At 33.9% G+C, this 22022-nt stretch overlaps 2 protein-coding genes across 5 annotated transcripts; one reads left to right on the top strand and one right to left on the bottom strand.

Annotated features, from left to right (window-relative positions):
* Positions 1–134: 134 nt before the first annotated feature.
* On the bottom strand, positions 135–6232 carry LOC146931466 (DHHC-type zinc finger family protein). 4 transcript variants are annotated; one of them, XM_085702956.1, is made up of 10 exons: positions 6009–6232; positions 4238–4351; positions 4054–4137; positions 3730–3977; positions 3305–3373; positions 3118–3189; positions 2894–3022; positions 2717–2797; positions 2061–2264; positions 135–1756 (listed from the first exon to the last, which is right to left on the bottom strand). In XM_085702956.1, exons 4-10 carry the CDS (start codon positions 3934–3936, stop codon positions 635–637), a joined length of 1884 nt encoding a protein of 627 aa, XP_085559082.1. In that variant the 5' UTR covers positions 3937–3977; positions 4054–4137; positions 4238–4351; positions 6009–6232; the 3' UTR covers positions 135–634. The 4 variants fall into 4 exon arrangements, with proteins under 4 accessions (XP_085559082.1, XP_085559079.1, XP_085559081.1 ...); XM_085702953.1 differs by having other exon boundaries at positions 3730–4137; XM_085702955.1 differs by lacking the exon at positions 6009–6232 and adding an exon at positions 4737–4922 and having other exon boundaries at positions 3730–4137.
* A 5412-nt stretch (positions 6233–11644) lies between these two features.
* Positions 11645–21872, top strand: POP2 (Pyridoxal phosphate (PLP)-dependent transferases superfamily protein). Its single transcript, XM_085702951.1, has 19 exons — positions 11645–11733; positions 12860–13002; positions 13443–13527; positions 13704–13776; positions 15761–15858; positions 17537–17629; positions 18004–18077; positions 18165–18203; positions 18310–18398; positions 18484–18560; positions 18643–18717; positions 19394–19441; positions 19541–19624; positions 19712–19799; positions 19877–19955; positions 20056–20146; positions 20226–20304; positions 20673–20788; positions 21545–21872. The coding sequence occupies exons 1-19, from the start codon at positions 11698–11700 to the stop codon at positions 21617–21619; spliced, it is 1542 nt and encodes a 513-aa protein (XP_085559077.1). The 5' UTR covers positions 11645–11697; the 3' UTR covers positions 21620–21872.
* Positions 21873–22022: the final 150 nt, after the last annotated feature.

Below are 22022 nucleotides of genomic sequence, written 5' to 3'. Positions count from 1 at the left end.
GTAAAACATCAAATAATTCGATAGGCTAAACAAAAAAGGAATGTTGTCTTATTTAAAAACATCAAACCATTGGATAGGTGGTAATTAATATTTTTTGGATAAGTGGTAATTTACCTTGCAGAAAGGAAAATGTATTTTAAAATATAAAATAGTTTATCACATTCTAAATGATTAATTTTTTGCTCAAAACACTACACCTTTAAAATGTATCACTCACTTTTAGCATCTAGTGAAACAAAAACTACAATACAATGACTTATATTAAGAACTGGGGCTTAATGAAGTGGCATGCCAACTGCATTGAGATTTCATCATCTACAAAACGTCAGATTCACATTTCTCAAGGCATGTTCAGCAGAAAGAAGAATGGAGCTCATTCTTTCAAACGCTCACTGGCATTGAAATGTAGCTCAAATATACAGACTGCCAGATGACAGATGTCCAACCTAAATGTTGATTTGATAAACAACCCATCAGCTGATGGAGTCGAGAATGTTGTCGTGCGCCATAATGTATAGTCAGAAAGGCCAACATGGTGGCTACAGGATCCTTTTAACATCTAAACCTTCTTCACTATCCTTTTGACTCCAACAAAAAACTGTGTCCAACTCATAAGAATCTCAATCATCTTAAGCTAATTCATGCCTGACCGAGGTTGAAGAGCATTATCAAAACCACCAGGAACAAACACTGGAAGCTGATTTGAATGTGAATCTCTTCTATATCTTGGCTCTTGGGGCAAGTTTACTGCTATACTATCATGGGCCTCCGCTGATCCCAAATGTCTTTCATTTTTTAAACCATCCTTAGCAGCCACGCTCAAAAATGGACCACCAAAAAAGATAGACTCTCCTGTATACATCAGATTCTGCGCATGCTGCCTTGGAGACTTAGGTGCAGATGACGACGGCTCCTGCCGAGGTATCACTGGTTTCCTCGGCTCCTGCAGAGGTATCACTGGTTTCCTTCCAATACTGCTTGTTTCAGCAATTGAATTTGGCAATTCTACTTGCAGGGATGACCTATTTCGAGCTTCTAAAGGTAACGACGGAACCGAGACATATCTGCCAGCTTCTTGATCCCAGACAACTGATGTACGTTTCACATCTCTTAGAATGGACGTGCTGGAAGCTGAAAGCAGTAATGGGTCGTTACTTGTTCCCTTCGGCATCACTGTTCCATCAAATCCAAGAGAAGGATTGGATATCGGGTTCTTGAAGTTCGGCAATGTAGCTTTAGAAGCTAAAGGCCGCTCAGGCACCAAACTAGGAACTGAAGTACCAGCCCTGAAGCCACCCAAAGTGCGCCCCTGGGGAAGAGGGCTGAGTGTAACGGCCTCTTGAACATGGCTTGGACTACTGAAACTACTCATACTCTGAGTTCCAGTTTCGTACTCGTCACGACTTCCTTGACTAGGAGCAATCGAATTCCTCACTGGAGACAATCTCAAATCATATTTTGTTTCCTTATTAATTCCAGTCTCTGTGCTCATGCTACTTCTGATGCTCAAGTTGCCGCTAGAGCTTAATTCGGCATCAAGTGGACGATGGCTATCTACAGGTCGTAAAACTGAGGAAGATGCCCTGGCTTTTGCAGCTGCTCTCACCGCCTCTTGAGAATCCAACTTAGCAAGCTTCCAAGCACTAATACGAACAGGTCTTTTTGGCATCTTTTGCCCTCTTTCTGCAAACCCAGCTGCATCTGGATCAACAGTAGATGGCAGCATTCCAGGTTCCAAGTGAGGCACAACTTCATCCTAAAACCATGATTTAGAAAAGCCCCATAAGAGTGGTAAATATTATACTTTAAAATTCAAGATAGAATACTCAGCAACATAATTGAAATGTCCTTTTAACGGATTAAACATTTCAACTTCTATAACAATTTTCAGTAAAAAATATTCAAACTAAATAAGAAAAACATCTCACTAAAGTTTCATCACTACAAATCTATGATATCAAAAAGCCAACAAGAATCTTTAGATATTTAATATCGCAGCATAACATATTTTTAGTTCAATCAATAAATATACAGATGAAAATAAATTCCAAACTAAGTACCTGATAATCCACAAATACCCTAGGAGGGGTACACCATGCCCCTTTATACTGCAACCCAAGAGAACTTCCTCCACTCAATCCAGTTGTGGCTGAGCCTGTTGGAGAGTAAAGTGCATTATGTGGAATATCCCCATCCACAGATGCCCCTGCAGGTGCTTCGCTCATAGCTCTCATTGCTACAACATATTCATAGGTTGTGATACCCTGATCCAACAGAAGAAAGGGTGGAAGATAAGAGAACCACTCTGTGTAAAATGGCTAAAATTATGGCAAGAAACATAAAGCTAATAGTGATATTTAAAATTATGGTTCTCATTGCTACAACATATTTAAATTATGGCCAAAAAGGGTTCAGTAACTAACACTGAAATATTTATGCAGTGACCATACTGCTATTTTCTTTTCCAAATAAATGGATTTCAATTAGGGGAAAACAGATCATGAAAACAAACTCATTCAAAAAATGATCTTCTATTTCTAGAAAAAAATTCTAGAGTTCCAATATGTGCACCTTAAGATTCACTACGTAGTTACCTTGATCAAATTATATTAGACAAGCAGTATAGATTCTATAGAAGCATGCATTAAGGAATGGGGGTGGGGAATAAACAAGAACAAAAAAACAACCTCAGAATCTCAGCTACTGAATCACTGACCTTCCTGATTAGGATCATGTGGAAAAAGAAAAGCTCACCCAAAGGCACACAAGCCAAGACGGAAACTGCAGTACACACCATCTACACATATTGAACAAGAAACAAATTTTCAAATATACTTAATGATGCCCAGTTGCCATATCAAGATTACTATTACAACCTAAATAGAAGATATACCACAACTGCAGCAAACGGGGGACGAGAGAATCCATTTCCAAGTCTATCAATGATTTCAGATTCCATTCCTCTCTTGTTAACGAAGAAACGCACTATAACAGCAATACCGACTCCAGCTTCAATAACAAGCTGAAGTGCAGAAGAATAAATACAAAAGACATTATTAGCAACTAAACAAATTATTGCTTTTAAATAATAAATAATTTGTGGACCAGTATACATACCCACGCGAGACTGAAGGCCATAAGAGAAATAAAAGAATGGTAGTTTTTCTGACCCACACAGTTGTTAAGCCACTGCAGCAATGTGATGTAACAGGTGAAGATCAGTGTTGAAAAGAAATAAATAAAATGTTAAACCAGATTTGAAAACTCCAAGATGTAAGCATTCATTCATCAAACAAAATCATACCCGACAATGGTGATCGAAGCCATCAACACATTTATCACAACTTCTACAATGTTTACTGAACTTGCGCACCTACATCACAAGAAAAGAATCATACAAACTGAGTGAGAAGCAGAGATCTAAGGTCTACAGCTAATTCTCTAAAATGTTTATATTTGCATTTGAATGCAACCACATATGTTCATATCATTAGAATAAACAAAGTTTTGTCCCAGATATTTAGCGGGAGGAATTTCTACAAATAGATAAAGGAATTTCCAAAGTTTCATCCCATGATTTGTTACTTGTGACATAAGTATATGTATGCAATTAATAGCAAAGCAGGGGTAAAAGAAAATGTAACTACAACCAAAGTGATAGAAACAGAAAGAACTGAAATTAAATATATTCTGCAAAGTATCAAAGAGTCCCAAATCACAGCATAATACCTCAGAATTGCACAAAGTGCAGAACAGAGCATCTTCCCCGCCACCTTCTCCATCAGATGTTGCTTCTTGTTTCCGGCAATCTTCATGAGAAAATAATATGCACAAAATTCCCCCAATTACATCACATGAGTTTGGGTTGTTCTGATTTCTCAAATCATCTACTCTATCAGGATCTTCCACTGAACTTTTCTTGCTCATATTTGTCATAGACCTTTTGGAAGCAGCAGATGACGGGGAAGAATGCTCCCCTGCAGCAACACCACCATGTTCAGAAGATTGATGCTTACCCAATAAACCATGGGAAGATTCAAACTTATTTCTCACTCTAGGGTCAAATTTAGACATAATGCCTGGATCCGCAGGGTTAATTGCAGTACATCTAACATAAAGAATGAAAACAATGAGTGCCTGCGATGCCACAAGAATGAAACAACATAAGCCATGCCTCTTGTAGGTAAGTAAATAATATATACAAAATGAGGTGAAATCATAAAAACAGTTTGCATACCACAGGAGAGTAAACACCAATAAAGGTGTATTCCCATATACGACCTCCAAGAAACGGAGCAAGGAAAGCATAGAAAGCGATCACCAACAAGCAGAATACAGTGATTGCGACAACCTATTCATGTAAGAACCAACAATTTTAGAAAAATAAGTTGACATGCCTGCAACTGATGAAATACAAGTCACCAAAGCAGTGTAATCAAAACAATAAGCATTTTGTAAATCAAAAAGAATATGAAAAAGTTACATTTTATTTTCCTGATGTGAGTATCAAGTTTTTTTTTCTTGTTTAGGTAGTGCATAAACCATACAGTCATTCAATTATATATATATATATATATATATATATATATATTTATTTATTTATTTTAGGTAGGGTAACGTACAAGTCTCTCTCTGGCTGTAGGCTGTAAGCAATGCTCAGCTTACACCATTATTGTTTTTTCATTTAGAAATTTTACACTTCATTCTTTTGGTAGATTAGTATGTTTTACACTTACAGTTCATACTAATGTGAATGAACTTCTCAGGGGTGGGTTAACTATTAAAGCATCATCATTAGCTTGTTTTAAACCTCTTATCATCACTGCCTTTGGAACTTTAGAAAATGAAATGAAGGTGTCAATTGAAGAACCAAAACCAATAGTAATGGTATTCAAAACTTCATTTCATTTCTAAAGTTTCATAGGAGTGTTAAGATCCAACAGAAAGAGACATTAAGAGCCGCAGAAGCTCAATCATAAGTCATGACTGCTCATAACCACCAAGAGTTATGTTTACATTAAAATGATGTGAAAGGGGTAGTGCATTTTCATTTTGAAGAGGACAGGGGAAGGGTAATTCAGATTCTAGACAGTTTACTTTAAAAATGAACATGATCCTGACCTTTCAAAATTTGAAGCTTTAAAATTATTATTTTATGTGTTATAAAATTCATCGAATATTGGAATATAACCCTACATATTAATAATGTAAGATATTTGTGTATGTTTTTGTGAGTATTTACCAAACTTAATTTTAAAAGCACTTGATTTTGCAAAGTAAATTAATTTGATTAAAGAAAATTCACTTTTCACACCCTCCACCACACATCCAATTTTCTCCAACTACAGCCTCCCCATAACCATGTTCTACTATACCCTGTTTGGGTGAATAAATTTGGATAAGCTCAAATAAGCCATCATCGAAATAAGTTGAAAACAACTTATGAACATGTCATAACTTCCAACAAATAGTTTTGCCAGTAGATAAACTCAAATAAGTTTCTATGCTTGCTTGCTGATTTATAACTTCAGAATATGATAAATGTACAGAAATCAAATTCTACAGTCTATACTATTTCATTCAGTTCATAAACCAAATGAAGATTTATGCAACACATGAGATAAAAGGCGTAAGTTGAAACTATTCGATCTGTGTACATCTCATCTTCACCCACCCCTAAAAAAATACAATTTGCTAGATTATTATTCTTCTTCCAAACAAAATTCTCTTTTTCAACTTCCAAAAAACAAAAACAAACTGTTCTAGAAAGAAAAAAAAAACAATTTTGAAAAACCTTGATAAGAAGAAAAGGGGAAAAGCAAAATGAAACAAGACCCAAATCTTGAAATCCTAAAATATGAAAGCATTACTCAACTACTACTACAACTATAAAGTAGAGATTTTTGAGCAAGAAGCTAAATTATGCGTTATGATCCTGAATTATTAGTAAATCGAGCAAACCCTAAAAAAAATGAAGAAGAAGTGAAAATAAGAAGTTTGAAAGCAACCTGAAAAGTGTGAGCTGGCAATTGCCAGCCATGTTTTCTGACCATGTCTGTGACTGTGTACTCTGAAGGGAAACTACTTTGGTGAAGAATTCAGATTTACACTGACAGTGTGTGTCACTCTCTCGTCGTCTCGTTCTAAAAAGCTTTTAACTACCAAACAACCGCACTCAGTTGCTTTCTATTTCCAGCTGCACAAAGACTCACAAACAAAACAATGGAATAATAATTGAAAGGGAATGAAATCATACAATAAATAAATAAATAAATAAATAAATAAATAAATCAATATTGGAAATAAATATATACCTAACCCCTAAAATAGAATTTTCTTACACATTAATAATACCGACTTCTTTGTTTTATCCTTTTCTTTGTTTATTAATATTAATCTTTTGAGTTTTATTGCAAGGAATCTTTTTATCTTTGAAAAATATTATGATTACATCATTTTTAATATATAATTTAAAATTTAAATGAAAATTCGGTTTAATTTTAAATTATTATTTTCACTCCAGTTTAATTTATGAAATATCTTGTTTGGAACTAGGCAAAGACTCAATTCTAGAGTCTACGCCTAGTCTCAAAGTTGAAGGTCAGGTCAGACGATACACACAATTTTAAATATGGATCATCTACATCAGTGAATAGATATTGCAATAAAGAATAAGTAACTAAATCTTTTCCATAACCCAATTTGACGCAACAATCATCATAACATAAGTCTAGAGACAAACATACTCTATAATTGAAAAGATTGGAGACTTAACTGAGGTGTGAGCATCTTCCCAGTGTAAACCAAGAGAAGGTGGTAGTGGCACGAATGGAAGAAGCCATTTGAGAATACTTAGACAATTTTACTAAAGAAGTTGGAGTTGAAAACTTATGAAGAAATTTCTACTGGAGCAATGTCTATAAAAGGGATCCAAGTTCCACAAGAAGGTCAGACTCAGGGACAATCTCTCTTTCAACGAATTGATGGTTATGGCCAATAAATACATACAATATGAGAAGGTTGTTGGATGCAGTATGATTCATATACAATATCTTACTCGTTGATGTTTTGATCATAACAAATCAAATGAACAATTTATCGACTAACAATGCGTTTAAGTTTACATACAATCTGAGTTTTTAACCAACGAATATATTAATGACTATTTGTGCAAGTGGAATGAATTAATAGTAATCTAGTAATAATAATTGAGTATTATTCAGTTGAATAATCATAAAAGATTATTATAAACCAACAAACTAAGATTAAAGTTTGCTAATGGTGTAAGTCTTAAATATGTTTAAGTGAAAACATGATTGAAGCGGACATTGTCATTTATTTTGGCTTAGACACATTGTCTTTTAATTCTAATTCTCAAGCTCCTAGTCTCACACACTCATATGATACACATAAAACAATACAAGAAGGTAAGAACATTACACCAAGTCTCCACAACAAATTTACTCTGAGAACCTAAACCTCAGCAAACACACCCACCTATATAAGGAAAGCGCAGCTGGAAACTGAATCAGGGTCGTTCCTAACATTTTACGAGTCTTAGGTCATGTTTGAGGAAAGGGCCCTCTTATATAATAGATCATTCTTTTTTTATATATATAAATGTTGAATGAGTTATGCATTAATCATGGAGGTCCCCATACTACATGTTTTAAAATCTCAACTATGCTGACACTCCAAAACATCGTGTGTCAAATGCATCTTATCCTATATATTATTAATAAAAAAGAATAACAAAACAAAACAAAAACTATTGGGTCGGCCGAACCAAACGCAACAAAGCTAGGCAAAACGATAGTAGACATACCAGGTTTTATATAAGTTTCATTATCTGATTTGATGCTTCAATTGATTTACTACCTCTAAAAAATTTCAATAAGTTTCATTATTATCATTCTAGTAACATGAAAACCTTTTATCTTTTGTTAATATAATATGATATGTTACTTATCAAAAATCACAACAAGATCAAATTTGATGTCTTAAACATGAAACTTTCATGATGAAAAGTCATATTATATTATGAAGTTTAAATACAGATTCAGGCAGGCTTCAATCTAAAACACCAATAACCATCATCAAAATAAAAAACAAATTTGGTCTTTGAAAAGGAGTAGATATTTTGCGTTTTACGGGTTGTTACCAAGTTTTGCGATTTGGCTAATAAAATAATGGGGTGAAAATGAAAACGCTTGGTTGGAGGTGTGAAAATGAAATGTTGTTGGGTGTAAAAAAAATAGTTAAATGGCTGATGGGTTGAAGTTCGGTAAATGATTGGGTCCTCTTTGCAACTATTGCTATTTAAACCCCATTTAAACACAATATTACTATATACACCCCTTTAGTAAAAAACACAAATTGGGCCCCTTACGAGCATGGGCTGTAGGCATCCGCACTCCCGGCCTATGCCTTGTTACCATTTATAATTCACCTTTTTAAAGGTAAATAAATGGGGTGTCTGAGGTTCGAACCTCAGCCCCTATAACAATGCATGTCCCTATTAACTGAGATATGCTCACAGGGACAAATCATTTTATTAACAATGCATGTGTTGTAACTATTTTTTTAAAATTAATTTTTTTAAAAGGTGTTGTCGTATCAAGATTATTGTGAGTTTAAAAGGTGTTGTCGTATCAAGATTATTGTGAGCTAACATTGTAGATATCGTTTTTTTGTCAAGTAGTTTAGTGGCTATAATTTACCTTTTTAAAGGTAAATAAATGGGATGTCCGAGGTTCGAACCCGGACCCCTACATATAACAATGCATGTCCCTGTTAACTGATATATGCTCACAGGGACAAATCGTTTTATTAACAATGCATGTGTTGTAACTATTTTTTTTAAAATTAATTTTTTTAAAAGGTGTTGTCGTATCAAGATTATTGTGAGCTAACATTGTAGATGTTTTCAACTAATTAGGTTTATGACGTATAAACGAGATTGCAATCTTCAATTTTTGAGAGGTGAAGCTAATCATTTCAATACGGACGGTGAATGAAAACATTTCTTTCTTGCACACATATATCTCGAGGGGAAAACTATCAAGCTTCGTGCTTCATTTACTGAAAAAAAGAATCACTTATTGTTGATAGGGGTGTTTAAATCCAAACTGATCTAGGATAAAACCGTAAATCGATCCAAAAAATTAAAAACCGCAAAAAACCGAATATTTTTGGATACGTTTGGATGTTCTTTCGCTAGGATCGGTTCAGATTTCGGATCACTTTCTCAAAACCGAACCGAACCGCAAAAGTAAATATTAATACTTATTTATTCTTTTATTAGTATTGTATATTGCATTATTATGTTGCTCGTTGGTTTTTAATCTTATATATTGTACTAATTTTTTTTTGATGAAGATATATTGTACTAATTTAATGTATACTATCATTACTTCATATGTTTAAAAAATAATCGATAATTTTCATACTGTAATTTTAATTTTTTAATATATTTTGATGAATTATTGTGAGTATTGATAAATTATTTTAGTGTCAGAGACTATTTTGCAAAAATAATCGATATATGCGGTTTCATTTTAGCGTCATTTCAATCCCTATATGGATATATGTCATAATGTGGATTGAGAAACCTCTCTCTTTGCCAGCGAACAAATCTTAGCCGCCTTACACTTTCCTTTTCCCTGCTGATCCAAATCCAAGTTTTAGAGATGAAGAATCTTCAATTGGTTTCCTTCATGCTCGCAGTAGCTTTCTGTTTGATCTGGCGATTCGTCGGTGTGTTGTGGGTCTTTGGTTGATGCGGTTTGTTTCGGTTCCAGTTCTCTGGCTAGATGGGTCGCGTGGACTCCTTAGCTGACTGGTTTAAGGTTTTCAGCTTGTGTCCTCCGCGTCGGAAAGGTTTGTGTTTTTGTGTTTTCTTTTGTTTGGTTGGGTTGCTGGTTGTGTTCGTGGCGCCGCTGCGGAGGTGAGGTGGGTGGCAGCGCTGTCACCTCTTGTTCTGTTTTGGCTGGTTCGCCGGTGGTTTGTACTTTTGGTTACTAGTTGCTTGTTCGTATCGTATTTTTGCTTGTTTGTATTGTTTGCTTCTGTGTTTCAGATCAGAGACTTCGGGTAGTGGTAATTATGGCTTTTTTGTGGTGATTCGGTTTAATAAACTCGAAAGGGTCTGGTTCTTTTAACCTGACAGGGTTGTTTGGGTTCTTTGCAATCGGTTGAGTTGGTGTTCCTGTGTGCTTAACTCTCTGATATTCCAGGTCTGTTGAGATCTTCAGTCCTCAAGTCTTCAGGGTTACCTTCTCTCTGGTTTTGACCTCTTATCCATCTCAGTCAATGTGACTGTTATCAGACTGTTAAGCTCGAAAGAGCTATTATACCGGCTGCTTTGTTCAAGGGGTTGTTGGTAAATGGATCTTGATACCGTGTTGGCGGTGGATCCATTCGCCAATTCTAATCTTTTTTTTTTTTTCATTCTATGGATGTCCACTCTTCATATTTTTTTTTTTTGTAATCTGGTTTCATACTCATACACGAGCATGCTGGGTTGCGTTTGTGAGGAGTGGTCTTTCTATTAGAATTATTTAAGGTAGGGTTACCTGGGTTGTATTGTATTGTGTTATTCCCTTTTGGGTTGTACCTGAGTCAGGTCTAATGCCACCCAATCTTTGTATCTCTCTTTTTTTTTATTCAATATATTTTTGTTTCTTGCCAAAAAAAAATCCTACATGAAAAGAGTTATTGTGAGTATTGATGAATTATTTTAGTGTCAAAGACTAGTTTGACTAACAATCTGCACAATCAATCAGAGACTATTTTAGAACTTTGATACATAAATATATTATTATAACTACTCGTTACACATTCAAAAATTGAAATAACTATTACCTATAAACTAGAATCAATCATTCCTTAAATCAATCATTCCTTAAGAAAAATAAAATAAAATCAATCATGAAATATAAGCTATCAATTACCTTATTCTATAATTTGCTTAGTCAATTACTGGACAGCACTTGGGTGACATAATGTCACCGTGACATTAAATCTGGGCCACACAACACACATTGCCATTTGCATGACACATCCATGAGTACATTTGTGTGATCCAAATTTAATATCACGGTGACATTATGTCACCCAAGTATTTTCCGTCAATTACCTTAGTGCTTGATGGACTGTTTGTTGTTTCTTTAATATAATTCGTTTAGTTTATTAAAAAAAATTACCTTATTTTATCAAACAAAACTTTAACATACAGAAGACGTGGACATTCATCTTTTCTCCAAAAGCGGAGGTTGGAGCCGAGTTAAGTAAGGTTGAATGATTGCGTAATGAAGTGTTATTATTACCCCATTAGTATGTTAATCATCCATTAATATAAAAGATCTTCACTATACTCAATTATTAAAATCAAGAAGTGCATGAATGGTGGTGAATCAGACTGGTCCAAAGTGAATGAAAACAAGAAATCCACATAGATAGATAAACATATTCCTCATTTTCAGTGGAGCCCACCCGTTTCGTCTCATTAGTGGCTTATGATTACGACAGAGCTCTACTAATCAATTCAAACTAGTGTTCTCTCTCTCTCTCTCTCTCTCTCTCTCTCTGATTACGCTTTACATTTGCAATATAAATCGGTACCTTCATTTCTTATTCAGTTTTCACATTCATTCATTCATCAACGTTTTTTTCAGTGTTCTCAGAAAATAATCAACCATGCATACTCTTATCCGATCCACTCTCAGAAACAAGGCACGTCTTTTTCTTTTCCATTTTCATTTTCAATTTTCGTTCATCAATCTAACATTTTAATCCATCATTGTTATTGTTTAATTACCTTTTTTAACATTTTAATCTGATTTAGTTTTAATCCATCGTTATTTTAGTTTTTTTATACGTTTGTTACAGATTCTTGCAAAACTTATGAGAATCTGAAATTAATCTAAAAAAATGATTCACTTTTTTCCTGTTTAATTAGCTTTAATCACTTTTTCCCCTGCTGTTATATTAAACAAAAAAGGTTATTTTCACACTCATGTGTATACACTTTACAAGGAACATAGGTAGAAAGTGAAATGAAAAATAGAAATACAAGAGAAATGATGCAAATTGCAATGTGATGAGAAAGAAAAGGGATAATGTGGGTGAGAAAATTGAGATATGAAAATAAATGCTTGTATTTTAGAATATAACTACAGTTTTAAGCTATTTCCTTTGTGTATGTTTGTTTTTGTCTGTGATAAAAATTGATTTTGAGTGAATTGATTATGTAAAGTTGATTCTGATTAAAAGTGAGTTGAAGGTAAAATGATTTGTGTTTAGATACATTCATGTAAAAGTGAGTTAAACTTTATATTTGTATGTAAAAATCAATTTTGCTAGAAAGCAACCTAACATGTCAGAATCAATTTTGCTAGAAAGCAAATGTCGGAATCAATTCTACACTTCTAATCAATTTGTCACCCATAGATTATTTGATTCTTTCCGCTTGACTACAGTAGCTTTTAGATACCGCTGGGAATTTTGGGGTATTCCTCATATACTACATTAGATTTACAGCAGCATTTACATTTTGATACCTTCGGTTTATCAAGTTTGAAACCTGAATCTGCTAATGTCTAGTTTTCATGTGTTTAGATTTCTTGTATTTCATTGTTCTTTTCTTTTCTAAATCCTTTATAGAAATTTCATTATCAGTATAATAAGGTTAAATTAAAAATTTTGCGGTTGTATCATTCTCCATAAATTCAAGAAATCGAGTATCTGTGAATGCTAAAAAGAAGCAATTTGAATATGTTAAGCAACCCTGTCTGTTACTAGTTTTTTTTTTTTTTTTTTTTTTTTTGTCTTACTATGGTTATGTTTTTCTTATTTACAGTCTGCTTCAGCTTTAGCATCTGCAGCGGTTTCCAGAAGTTTTCAGGAAACTCTACTTCAGGCACCCTTATGGTCGAGGACAAGTAGTTCACAATCTTCTTTGGCAAAGGATAGTTCAACTTCTGATGCGAAAACTGGCCAAGGGTATATGGTTCTTCTGATCTAACTGTTTACCACTTTTGCGTGTATGCTTTTAAGAACTGAACATAGCACTATTTTGAACTTATCTAATTTGGCACCTTCTTATGTTGAGATTTCCAACAGGCTAATTGTAAAACCCTTTTACTATCTAATGGGAGAATTGAATGACCGGGACAATCACCCCTTTAGACATGTGTTTATAATTCAGATTCATTCACGAATGTAGTTGGATACATAATCTGATTACCTTCTCTTCTCTTTAGATTCCTATTGAGTTTTGTAACAGCTTTAAGTAACCATAGGCCAAGGAAAAACAATTCTGGGGGAGGGCCCATGCATGAAGTTTATTTGTTTTTTAAATAGAAAAGAATTTAAAATTAATCTAAGTTTAAGCTTGATATGATTACCATGTGTAAATCTGCTGAAATATTTGACTATTTCAGGTTCAAGAGCCATGATATGCTTGCCCCTTTCACTGCTGGGTGGCAGACTAATGAGTTGAATCCTTTGATTATTGAAAAGTCTGAGGTATACTCCCATGCTATGTTTCTTTGATTTTTATTGTATTACTTCATTATAAAATATGTTAGTAATTATAGTTTCATTTTGTTTTTATTCATAAGATAACTAGTTTTTGTGTGTATAATTTACCAGATTTAATTTGTTTTTTTGATATAAGTAATTTACCTGATTAACGAATCCAGGGATGTTATGTATATGACATAAATGGGAAGAAATATCTTGACGCACTTGCTGGTCTATGGTCCACCGCTTTAGGTATATATGATATTTATTTCTGCCTTTTTGTTTATTTAGTTATTTATCTTTCTTCCTGAGCTTTGAAATATCAAATTTCTAAATGACATATTCCTTTGGTTCATGTTCTCAATCCATCTTTAGCAGCAAGGGCACTATAAAATCTAACTAAGATAATATAGATACTTTAGCTTTCTCTCTCTTAAACCAACTTCTTAATTATGCCAAGTTGCTCAGGGATCCATCTCCCTTTTCTCTATTCTGGAAAGTTGTTTTTATTTGTTTCTCGGCAACAAGAATGAAAGGCAGAGATGTGACTATTTTTGCAGAATTCCCTGGTCATTGAACTTTAGGGGGATTGAAAGAGATACGATTCAAGTTCATAAATCAGAAAGAATGACCTGTAAGGTCATGGATTGTGTTTCACTTGTGCTTAACAATGATAAAATTATATTAGAAAATGACTGAGTTACTGAAAGAGGAAGGAATTTGTGGTGCTTTCAAAGTGTGGTTTTGATATAATAAAAGAAAGATATTATCAGTTTGATAAGAACTGGTTTTGAGAGAAGGAAAGAAAGAATTCTCAATTGGAATTGAATGAAAGAATTACACCAAGGTGTTCTAGAAACCTGAACTCTCCAGTCTCCACCCCACAAATTTCACCTTTTGGTGTCTTTAATTCTCCCTTTTCTCTCTTTTTATTCCCCTCACCATTTCTGTCAACTAACTAGCTGAAGGTAGTTATTTATTACAATGGACTTGTTTACTAACTGCTAGATTTCTTGAGAAGAAACAGAAGCAGGAATGGGATTATTCGTTCCTGTTTATTTGATTGAATCACAAAAGAGAGATACACGAGAGAATACTCTCTGCACACTGGTAATTTACTCAATTAAACAAATAAATCTTAACCTCCTAACTACACTTGGATATCCTTATATAGACCTCCCAAGTTACAAAAGGATAACTACCAACTAACACCCTAACTAAACCTAACTGCCACTAGGGCTACAAAAGACCAATTCCTACACTAACTCAAACAACAACTAACTAAACCAAGGAAATGAATAGTTAATTACCACTTTTGTTCCCTCTTATGCTATAGACTTTAAAAGATGGAACCGTGGGAGTGCTGTTCCTAACACCAACAGAGGTTTAATCTTCTATTTCCCCTGACATACACAAGATTGCCCCCTGTCAGATATGTTTGGTTAGACTTCTGTTAGTTAATTATAGAATATTTACATGTGTTAAAAAAAGTATAGAATATTTACATTTATGTCATCTTGTTAAATGTATTTGTTTAATCGTTAAATTACTGTGATTATCTATTTAATCGTGTGTATCTTTACTACAAACAAGAAACCAATGTGCAAGCCTAGACACTCAATATTACCCAAATATCATTTTTTTGAACATAGTACCACACCTAATACAATCCGTAGAGATCTGATCTCGCCACTATTTTTCCTGCATAGTTCCACAGAATTCTGGAACGCTTTTTCACTGTGTTTCTCCTGGTCCTAGGGTGTCTCGTGACTCTCTTCCGTAACCTTTCCCGTTGGCTGTGCTCAGATGTGGCCTTTCCGATCTTAGTTTCCCTTCCAACCTATAGCTGCTATGCATGCTTCCAGCCAATATTAGTGGTTAACTTTCTGGTGTGTTTTTCCTTTGCGGCTGCCATCTCAAGATTCTACACCTTATAGTTCCCTGTTTGGCTGATTGGCCGATTGGCCACACTATTTCTACATAGAGATAAGAGTACTAACTTTGTCAGTAAATTTGAATTTTCATTAATGCTCAGATTTCTTTGCAATTTAAGATAGTATCTGTTGATAATATATGATACTGCATAGTGTAATATTTGAAAAGCATCTTGTAGTATACGATAATATCAGTTAATTATAATTTACATTCAGATACTAACACACACAAAGGTGTATATTAATTAACATAGGAAAGTTGTAGCAAATGAAAGGGATTTAGAATGCATTTTATTTTGTAGGTGGAAGTGAGCAACGCCTTGTTGATGCTGCCACTGCACAATTAAAGAAGTTGCCATTTTACCATTCCTTCTGGAATCGAACCACAAGACCTGCATTGGTATTCATATCAATCTCTTATATCTAACTCAACATTATTTTATGCTTGCTTATTTTTCTTATTTATAATTTGCTTCTACATTATTTTTGTCTTTCATTTGCTCTTCCCTTTTATACAAGAGATCCAACACAATGGTCACGAGGCAAGATAGAGTTAAGAATGAATTCATTGGAGGAAATATCTAGGCAAAACATATTGGAAAAACTGCACAATCTAGCCTTAGGTAGTTCATGCATGCATCGTGAATGACTTGTAGAAACCCCAATAAGGAGTACAAGCTTGTTTGTTCAAGCTTGAAAAACATGAGTTTTAGTATATAACTTTTATTAAAGCTTCTTTTGAGAAGCTATTATTTTTAAGCTTTTGAGAAAGCACTAAAACGTCTTTCTTTGAATAAGGTTGTTGCTCTTTTTTGTTTTTGAAAACCTTATAATTAGTATAATTTTTTTAAATATATCCTATAATTGATTTTTTTTAATAGTACTAATGAATGGACCCTACATCATATGAATAATAGTCCAGTAATTAAACTTGGACAAAACTATCAAGAAGGATTTAAATTTAAACGGCTTCTTTTTAGACATGATTTACTATAGGATATTATTGTAGTGCTCGAGGGAGTCACGAGAAAGGTTTGAATTTTGATGTGACCCTTGAAAATTTTCGAACCTAAAAGTATTGAAGCTTCTCTAAAGTTGTTGCTTGGAGTTCAGATGGTTAGTCAGAGTATTACAGAAGCTTTTAAGTTTTATAATTTGAATCTTTCAGAATGTGGTAATGCGATATTGAAAAATAATTTAAATAAACTTTAGATTACCAATTTATTATATGAGATTATAATAAACACGTGTTTGAATGAAGTTCTTTTAAGTAATTTAACTGTGAAGGCAATTTATTGCGTAACGTGTTCAACAAAAAACTGATACTTGCAGTTTTATCAATTACTTGCTGGACTTTATATTTGAATAGAAGCTTGTTGAAGATGTATGTAATATGACAAACATTTCTTAATACAAACAGATGCTTCTTAGTAGAATCTGATCAACCAGAAAATGAATGAGTGAGAGATAAAGTATATTGTATATCAAGATTTATCCCAGTTCATAGTGCTTTTCAATGTTCCTAAATTGATGGCAGGTGTTAACATTATTTGCCTGTGTCATTAAAAATTTCAGAGAGAGTAAAATGTACTTTTGAAGATCTTTCATATATTGTTCACACTACCAAGACGGTTGCTTACTTTCAAATGTACTAAAGTGCAGCACCTTTTTATCTATCAATGGGTAGGAGTGTAATTTTTCAATTAGATGGCAGCCTCTTGTAAAATTCAGGGTAATAATTCTTTCAATATAATCACAGTGAATTAGATCTTTCACTGAACCTGGCCATGGCAGGAGCTTTCTGGCACTAGGTTGCCCTTTTTAGATGGAAGGCCTACTGTAACTTACACTCTCTGCAAAGGAAAGGGAATTTTACCTTTTTAATTGCTGGGAGGGAAATGATGGTCAATGATATTTTGGTTTATTTAAACTATCCTACTCCTATTCAGGCCAAACCTTCTAGGTGCCTTTCACTGCAAAAAATCAATTACCTTCCTGTCATGCACACAGTTGATGTTGATTTTTTTTCTTTCTTTTTTCCATTTTGAAATTTAATTAATATATATTTCTTTATACAGGATCTAGCCAAGGAGCTACTAGAACTTTTTACAGCCAGAAAAATGGCCAAAGCTTTTTTTGTTAATAGTGGCTCAGAAGCCAACGACACTCAGGTGTGTTTGATTAATTATCCTCTTATTTTTTACTGTCTCATAGTTTCTCCAATACATTTTCATTCAACTGTAGGATAAATATATCAAATCCAATGTGTTTACTTTCTCTGTCAAAATAAAAGTTTAGCATAAAAAATGTAAACTCGAATACATATGCAACAGCTACCTCCAGCAAGGAAAAAAAGAAAGTTATCAAGCATCTAAAATATAGAAGACTAAATGAAATATATTCTCAACCGAATTTGGTCTTCTAAAAATAAATGTAACCCATGTAAGGGTTTGAGTATATGTCGTGTCAACGTATATTGAAACGTACAATTTATGCAGGATAAATTTTAGCTATATTTCACGTTCATATATATTTTTTCTCACAGGTAAAACTTGTATGGTACTATTACAATGCACTTGGAAAACCAGATAAGAAGAAGTTCATAGCTCGCACTAAATCGTATGCTTGACATCTTAATCAATTCTGTTGTCTCTAATATACCTGAAAAGTATGCATAGTAGCTCATGTATTTCTACATTTTATCAGGTATCATGGTTCAACTTTGATAGCAGCCAGTCTTTCTGGGTACCGCAAACAACTATTTTTTCCAGTAAACTTGTGTTTATGTAGAATGGTTTAATGTTATTTATAAAAATTCTTTATTCAATTATCTGGACAATGTGTATTTCAGTCTTCCGGCTTTACATCAAAAGTTTGATCTGCCAGCTCCTTTTGTTTTGCATACTGATTGTCCACACTACTGGCGGTATCATCTTCCAGGTTATTATTTAGATTGACATGTTTCACTAATATTTTAGATATCTATCTTAAGGTGTAAATGTTATGCATGCTTATGACATCTCAGGTGAGACAGAGGAAGAGTTCGCAACCAGATTGGCCAACAATTTGGAAGAGTTAATTCTGAAAGAGGGACCAGAGACAGTAATAATATATGAATATGCTTAAAAGTGTTTCCTTCTACTGGAACATCAACATTATCACTGATTTTTTTGTTTTGTTACAGATTGCTGCATTTATTGCAGAACCAGTGATGGGGGCTGGTGGTGTAATACTTCCACCAGCAACTTATTTTGACAAGGTATTTTCTCGTCATCAATGATTCAGACTCGACTTCCGCATTTTCAAGCTGGGTGCAAGGATTGTTGGGCATGAAAAAACATTCTTTATTTCCATTTTTCAGTTTCTTACAAAAAATCACTTTGTTTTCACCTTATTTTCAGTTTTCAAGGATTTCTGTATGAAATGGTGAAAACAAAATTATTAAGAAAGCAAAATGTTTTCTAATTTATCAAACCAAATAGGCCCTAAAAGATGTTTTTAAGTGTTTACAGTAATGCATTTTCATTTGTATTCTCAGTCCTAGAGATGAAAAATTACTAGAAGGAATTATTTGTAAAGTATTTCTAGTTTAACAGTTAGATGATGTTAGGATTACTAGTCTAGTAATGCCAGGCTTCTGCTTGAACTAGTAATTGAAGTATTTGACCCAAGTATCACTCACGTATATATAAACAGGTGTATTTTTGTGTAACATCTTAGTTCTTATCTAACAATTCGTTGTTGGCCGGATTATTCTTTTTATGATTATTATTGTCTAAACTCTGAAAAAACTTATTAACAGGTGGAATAAATTGAATAAAGTAGGATGAATATATGGAATGGGGTGGAACTAATGCCATTTTCCATTTTGAAAACTGATGCCATGCATAATTTGCTCCTCCATTTTTTTCTTATAGCATTTAATTCTTATGTAGATCCAAGCTGTTGTCAAGAAGTATGATATCCTTTTTATTGCAGATGAGGTACTTCCTTAGCTCTTCAAATACTATTATATAAGATATCCTGTTTGGAGTTTTCCATTCTGATTGCTGTCTTATATTTCTCTTTGTATTTTTTTTAAGGTAATCTGTGCCTTTGGGAGGCTTGGGTATATGTTTGGATGTGACAAATATAACATTAAGCCAGACCTTGTTTCCTTGGCAAAGGTAAAATTGAACTGCTCTAATTAGATATTCACCTTTTCATAATTTTTTGAAGTTGGCACATGTTTCTCATTTCTGTTTGACTTCTAGGCACTTTCTTCTGCATACATGCCAATTGGAGCTATCCTTGTGAGCCCTGAAATTACAGAAGTAATACATTCACAAAGCAACAAACTTGGTATAACGGTTCATTTTCATTCATTCAACACCTCATCTTTAGGTTTAGTATTTCTGACACATGTTTGCTTATTTTAGGTGTATTTTCTCATGGATTCACTTATTCTGGATCACCCGTACCCTGTGTTGTTGCACTTGAAGCACTCAAGATCTACAAGTGTGTTTCTTAATTTCTACAATTTTAAAACTAATACGACGCTTATTTTTTCCGCTTTCATCGTTTGGCTGTGGAATGTGATAATTCCTTGTCTTCACAGGGAAAGAAATATTGTTGATGCAGTGAACAAGATAGCTCCGAAGTTCCAAGATGGCATAAAAGCTTTTTCTGACAGTCCCATCATTGGAGAGGTATCTATTATTTGCTGGTTAGTTTAAAGTTTGTGGTTGATATAAATGCATGAAAAATGTAACACTTCTCGATCTGCAGATACGGGGAACTGGCTTGATCCTAGGGACTGAGTTCGTAGACAACAAATCACCCAATGATCCATTTCCTCCTGAATGGGGCAAGTTCAAGACTTATTTTTCACCCACTCCTTTGCCCATTTAGTTTTTACAACATGGCTTTTATTTTATTCTGTCTGGTGATATTACGAGTAGTTTAAGCAGCATACTATCTAATATATGACTATCCTTTGATAAATACACAATCGGAGTGAGACATGTCAATATTAAGCAGGCTTCCTCCTTTCTAGTTTAGGATCTATAAACGATAGATATATTTCTCTTTAGGTCTATAATGGCTCATTTTGCTGTCTTACTCTTCTTTTTTGTGGTAAATCAGCTTACTGGTTTAAACTTTGAACATGCATGCTGTTTATGTAAATGTGGGCATATTTACCAGTTTGTTCTAACACTATGATGTACATTACAGGAGTAGGTGCCTATTTTGGAGCACAGTGCGAAAAGCGTGGGATGCTAGTTCGTGTAGCTGGGGATAGTATCATGATGTCTCCACCATTTATTATATCACCTGAAGAAGTTGACGAGGTAACTTTACAAACAAACTTCTGTTCTTTCCACTTCATTAAATTGAAGAAAGTTTTCTTCAACAAAAATTAAATTATTGAATATGAGCGGTGTGAAGAAACACACTCTTCTGTTCAATCATCCTAGGTTCTTAAGGGACCTCATTGGTGGGGACATGCATACATCATAAATACTCTTATCTATGTTGCAAAATTTTCAAATGAAGGAATATACATACATAAATACTCTTTTGAGAAATGATATTTTGACAACCACTTTTTGACAACTTTTTGACAACTTTCTCTCTCATACTCACATGATGTTGTTATTCTCTCTCTTCCTTTTTCTCTCTCCATTGTTTTTGACCAATAAGAAATGAGAAAAACAAGGTTGTCAACAAAGTTGTCATCAAATGGATGTCAAAATATCATTACTCTACTCTTTTATTTGAGTGGACTTGCTTTAAAAATTGTACATACAAAGTAATTGGAAGAAAAAATTGGCCACACATCCAAACATACAAGTCAATCAGCCTATGCACATTCCCATCAGGGGAACTCTTGTTTCAAACTGAATTGATTGCATCTGCCCAAATTAATTGACTAGTTAGTATGATGGAACAGTCGCATGTTTCCTCTGCAAGCATAACATAAACATTAACTTGTGTATTATCTCCCTCGTTTATACTGTTATTCAGTAGACAATTTTGCTAAATGATACTGCAGATTTTAAATTTGGATTTTATTATAAGTGAGATTTGTATTCCTTTTTTCCCAGTTAATCAGCATTTATGGGAAAGCTTTAAGAGAGACGGAAAAGAGAGTACAAGAGCTCAAGTCTCAACGCAAGTAGCTGAGGCAGATGATGACGATGAAAGAATAAACTCTACTTCCTTTGTGTGAAGAGGAGATTTTTAATGTAATAACTTATCAGGCAAATTTCTCCTAATGGAAACTTTGTTCCAACCTTTTCGTTCTTGTAAATATTAGTGTGTAGTGTGTGTGCGTAATTCGGATCCTTGTTAAAGTAAACTGCAAAGGGGGCACTTCCAAATTTTAGCATTAAACTTTATTATCAAGGGAAGGGATGCGATTGATACTCGTAATCCAGTATGGTGATGAAGATGACCGTAGACAATCCAGTAATGCTCGCCACACATCATAGTGTTATATCGAGCATCTGAAGTTGAGCCAACAAAATTAAGGAAAATACTTCGGGTAACTTTGAGTTTTGGTGACTTATATTTAATTGACAT

Source organism: Medicago sativa, chromosome 4, assembly GCF_051527215.1.
Source record: "Medicago sativa cultivar Bolivia chromosome 4, Bolivia_mono, whole genome shotgun sequence".
Taxonomy (NCBI): domain Eukaryota; kingdom Viridiplantae; phylum Streptophyta; class Magnoliopsida; order Fabales; family Fabaceae; genus Medicago; species Medicago sativa.
The sequence above is the reverse complement of the archived record's forward strand: the minus strand, read 5'-3'. Positions and strand labels throughout refer to the sequence as shown.

Bases quoted from the DNA above. Each gene is read 5' to 3' on its own strand.
- LOC146931466 (XM_085702953.1), bottom strand. From the start codon at position 6,053: ATGGTCAGAAAACATGGCTGGCAATTGCCAGCTCACACTTTTCAG. The intron at 2,798-2,893 runs GTATATCTTCTA...CAATATGTGTAG, and splicing joins CCCCGTTTGCTGCAGTTGTG to ATGGTGTGTACTGCAGTTTC. The intron at 1,757-2,060 runs GTACTTAGTTTG...TCATGGTTTTAG, and splicing joins GGGTATTTGTGGATTATCAG to GATGAAGTTGTGCCTCACTT.
- POP2 (XM_085702951.1), top strand. From the start codon at position 11,698: ATGCATACTCTTATCCGATCCACTCTCAGAAACAAG. The intron at 11,734-12,859 runs GCACGTCTTTTT...TCTTATTTACAG, and splicing joins GATCCACTCTCAGAAACAAG to TCTGCTTCAGCTTTAGCATC. The intron at 18,399-18,483 runs GTTATTATTTAG...ATGACATCTCAG, and splicing joins CTGGCGGTATCATCTTCCAG to GTGAGACAGAGGAAGAGTTC.